The following is a 4,839-nucleotide window of genomic DNA, read 5'->3' as shown; positions in this document are numbered from 1 at the left end:
GGAATTAGAGACCCAAAATTGATCAAGAGATCGAAGACAGGATTGAAGTTGACTAAGTCAACATCGCAAGAAAAATCGCCTTGACCTTTGCAAAAGAAACATAATAGATGAATAAAGTAAGAAGACCAAGAAGGTTACTATTCATTAGTTTGTTGTTTTTTTGATAAGAAGATTGAATATATTAATTAAGCAAGATAATACAAAAATTCTACAATTTCATTTTTTCACGAAAACATTAGAAAGGATACTTTCTTTGTGGATTTGCTGTTGCATATGCTTCGAAAAGTGTTGTACTCTTCTTATTCTTATTCTTGCTTCCTTTGCTACTATTTATTAGTTAAACAAGGTATTCAACTAAATTTTCATTTTTATGCGAACAACAAAGATCCCTCTCTCCCCCATGCAGAGAAGAAGTTTTTTATTCCTTAGTGATACAAATGAAATTAAAACATCACAACACACAAAAAGAAAAAGACCCACCTAAACATTATTCACATCAAACCAATAGAAATTAAATTAGACCCATAAACTTGAAGAAAAGAAGAAGGTAAAATTATACAATCAAAGGAGTTCTGGTATGGTTCCTGCTAATGGGAAGGTGTACATACACATCATGGACCTCTTGTTTAAATACCTCTCCCTTGTCCCTGTCTATTGCAAAGCACACATATACAGTCTCGATCACATTGTCAAGAACATGAACAAAAAACCCAAGCACCACGATCAGCAACAGCCCAGCAATCACAGCAACAAAGTACACTTCCACTTCAAGATCGCTCACCGCCTTTAAGATAGCACAGACCTGCAACGAAAATCCCAGAACCAAGGAGTTTATATGCAGAAAATCATTCATGAGGATTTTGTGAAGTCAAGTTCATTAACGATGATCAAGTCGTCAATGTAAATGTACGAATAGAAAACTTAAAAAGAGAGTGTGATCATTTCTGTTCACCATGATTGCATATATTGCCGACAGAACAAAAATAGTCCCAGCCAGAATACGAGTAGATACTGTCTCCACAAAAACAGCAGAGAGAAGATTACGCTTCAGAAGCTCATATGTCATCTTAGCAGAAGAACAGTAAGCTTCACCAGTTATAGCTGCAAAGTTGATAGTGAATTTGTTAAGGAAATCAACTGCTGACAACAGGGCATTAACACAACAGCGAAGTGCAAGGTTCACGATCCCAGGAAGAGCATCTTCTCGTCTTGCACTATCTACAGCAGCTCGCACAATGCGAACGGCAGCAATCAGTAAGCCAGAGAAGCATACTGTACCAAACGAGGGACCAAATGCATTTCTGCATTTTCAAATCAGGATGAGTGAATGTTAGCCGACTCATTATAATTATCATTTGTAGGCAAAGCAAAACTACCTCAACTTTCTAGCAAAGATACACGGCCACCACTAGCTTTACCAGATCATAGAACCATTAAAGGGCGGAAAAGCAAAAAGGGAAATACTATGCAGGTAGCAAAAGAAGAGGCGCATTCCTAAGTCTAAGAAAATTGACCGTTCAGTGACATCATACTCAACATCCTTACACTGACCTTCATTAATAAAGACATCTTCACGTTTAGCAGCCTCGGTAACTATCTCCACCTTTTGGATCCTCTAAGTACCCCTTTTAGTCACAATTGTTTACAAACTATATTTCACCCCTTAATTAGCATACCATCACCTACTGAGAAACTGAGAAACTGTGAAACATTCTTCAGCTGCAAAGTTACGTCCTAAGGATATTCATAAAGTTTCATTTTTTGTTGCTCACCAATAGACTAATCATGATAACATGGCAACATTGTATAGATGTCCAGCCCTAATTAATGATATAACTAATTACACAAGATCAATGCCCCATCAGATGTAGCCTACAAGTTGAGCACTACCATGTCACACTAAATGCCTACTCATACATATTAATCCCAATCCCTCCATGCTCCAAATACAACAGACCACCTCATTGCAAAAAATGCACTCTTTTTCATATCCAAAACTGCACAACTACTTAACCTTCCAAAATCAATTGAAATTAATGCACAGCAAGCAAATAACTTACCGAGCTCCAAAATTTCATTTCTCGACGAAATCAATTAGTTAAAATTAAATATATGTGTTGCACTTGTTTTAAACTTGAGCAAATCATATCCATCTCAAGCATATTTTTCAGAACAGAAAATTCAGTATAAGCAAATGCTGAAACCAAAAATTGAAAGACTAGAATAATACAAAAGGAGTTCAAGAAGTAGATACACAAACACACCTGAGAGAGAATCTTATACTTCTCATGGGCATAGACTCCTCGTTAGAGAAATACCATTGAGCAATAGTCCCGCTAATCAAAAAAATCTGAGCTTCTACCATAACAGCTGCAGACCATAGCATAGTTAAAATGGCCAATGCATAGTACGCAGGAACCCAGCTATCTTGTTTCCAAACACAAGTATAGCTCCCCTCATTATCCACATGAGGCAAAATCTTGCCATTTTTCGAAGAAAACACTAAAAACACAACAATAGGTACATAATAAATTACAAGTCCAATAGTCAAACATGGTAGCACTGCAAACAATCCCAAATTCCTAGCAAGTGCATCAGAAGCAACCCCAACGATCCTTACAGTCAATTCGATATGATGCCAATTCACTACAATAATCCACACAATCACTCCTATTATCACGAAGACAAATAAAAGCGCTAGTATCCGATACACCAACGGGAACGCATCACTGCATTTAGAGTTAACAGTGCAAGCTACAAACCAATATACATTGAAGAAAATAGGAATTGCAACGAAGAAAGGAATGGAAGAGTAGATAATCTGCTTGGTGTAATGCCTCAATAACCAAAGAAGTCCTAATGCAAATGGTCCACTTAGAACAAGTGTAGTTATAAGTGTCAAAATCAAATCTTTCAACACATGCGAAGATGATAATGATCCAAATCCCAACCCCACTAAACTAATTTGATTGAATTTGAAATCGTCGAGTACAGTAACGAAGGATAATGCCGAGGGTGGTGGTGATCTGATCTTGACACAAGAAGAAGTGCTGAAATTGTAAGTGAAAGAAGAGAGATCAGAAGAATTAGGGTTTCGATGGAAGATAGAGAAGATACCAAACGCGAAAGTAGAGAGAAGGAAGAGAAAAAAGAGAACTGAAAAGGGGAGGTCTTGATATGTTCTAGAATCATAATTGAAAGTGATAATTGGGTATTGATTTTCATCCGATTCGATTATTTCAGTATCAGGTGTTGACGATGATAAGAGTGGTGGTTCATCCATGGAGTAAGGAGGTTTAGAGAGAAGAGGTTGAGAAGGAGAATTGGAATTATTGCTGGTTTCATCCTCTGTCATGACTGAGAGAAAGAAGAAGAGCTGAGACTCGAGAAAGGATTCAGCTATGTAGATTGAGAGAAAAAGAGTGGAGTTATATTATGTTTGTAGTCTCGTGGGGGATGGATTCACTGTATGATGAATTTTGAAAATGGCTCTTCAAGGTTGACCATTTTTGCTGTATTTGTTTTTGGAGAAGTAAGTAGGAAGAGGAGGTGAGCTCAGTCAGTTAATAGCGAAAGTGGGGATGAAGATATAGATCCTATCCATGTGATCATTTAATTTAATTTTGGGAACTCGGACTGGGAGTTTAGTTGTGTGCGTGCGGGGCGTGGGAAAATACTGAAGTGTGAAAGTTAGTTTGGCAAGCAATGGCTGTTAGATACTTACTAAAGTTTTATCAGGGTCCCCTATCGTTCGTTTCTTTTCCATTAGTCATGTTTTATCCTGTGACCTGTCTGCTTATCTATGAAGCGCCTGAGTTAAGGCCTGTATATCCCCAAGAATATGAGCACTGCAGGACCCGCATTATTAAAGCTAAATTAAGTCCATTGAAGAACCAAATAGCAACTCAAAAGGTTTGTCTCTTAGGCCTATTTTTATTCTTATGCACATGCCAAACTCATATATTTGGCATATATGCATCTATTATGGGTATACCAAACTGTCAAATTCATATGCCTATATGTCAGGAATAACATATAGACATACATGACAGACTTTCCAACGGGCGATAGAGTTCGATGGTCAATCCAGCGCTCGAGGTCATTAAAGCGTCAGCGCTGGTCAATCTGTCGCTCGCTGGTCTGATCAACGCTTATCAGATCTTCATTCCACGGATACTATTTTTTCCCTTTACAAATACCTAATTTCAAACTCATTTTAACTCACACCAGAATTTCTAAATCTCTTTAGATTTTCTCAATCTCCAATTGTTTTCATCACTCTTCCAATTCCTCGGAGAGCATGGCTGATAATATGAACATGGATGAGTTCGCTGAGTTAGTAGCAAACCAACGTGCTGCCGTAAATCAAAGAGTTGTTAATCGTGCAAATGTGGAAAGTGAAATTAGGAGAAGTCAAATTAGGAGACGTCAATTTATGAGGCGAAAACAAAAATTCACTACTGCGGAAGATGAATGTATTTGCAGGAATTATATTTATTTTACTGAGGATGCATTTCATCTCCAAGCATTGTGGCAAAGGGATTTTTGGGAAATTTCAAGAACAAACAATGAACCTCTACAATCGTGATGTTTTAGAGTTGATTCAACGCTTCACTATAATTAAGAAGGAAGTTACTAGGTATGTTACTTTACTTCAGCAGGAAGATCCAAACTTGAGAAGTGGTGAAACCATGATGGAACTTCAACAAAGGTGTCGTGCGGAATATCGTCGCATCTATGGAAAAAAAATCCATTTTGAAAGTTGTTTCGAGATTTTAAGATATTTTCCCAAATATTGTCCAACATTTATGCTGTAATTTCTCAATTGTCGACTTAAGT

The 4,839-nt window shown here is 37.4% G+C and overlaps 1 protein-coding gene across 1 annotated transcript; it reads right to left on the bottom strand.

Annotated features, from left to right (window-relative positions):
• Positions 1–347: 347 nt before the first annotated feature.
• Positions 348–3,579, bottom strand: LOC113357172 (CTL-like protein DDB_G0274487). Its single transcript, XM_026600471.1, has 3 exons — positions 2,265–3,579; positions 953–1,301; positions 348–802 (listed from the first exon to the last, which is right to left on the bottom strand). Exons 1-3 carry the CDS (start codon positions 3,353–3,355, stop codon positions 554–556), a joined length of 1,689 nt encoding a protein of 562 aa, XP_026456256.1. The 5' UTR covers positions 3,356–3,579; the 3' UTR covers positions 348–553.
• Between the last annotated feature and the right edge of the window lie 1,260 nt (positions 3,580–4,839).

The sequence above is a fragment of the Papaver somniferum genome, chromosome 3 (genome assembly GCF_003573695.1).
Source record: "Papaver somniferum cultivar HN1 chromosome 3, ASM357369v1, whole genome shotgun sequence".
NCBI lineage: Eukaryota > Viridiplantae > Streptophyta > Magnoliopsida > Ranunculales > Papaveraceae > Papaver > Papaver somniferum.
Note: the sequence above shows the minus strand (reverse complement) of the source record. Positions and strands in the feature narration are given on the sequence as shown.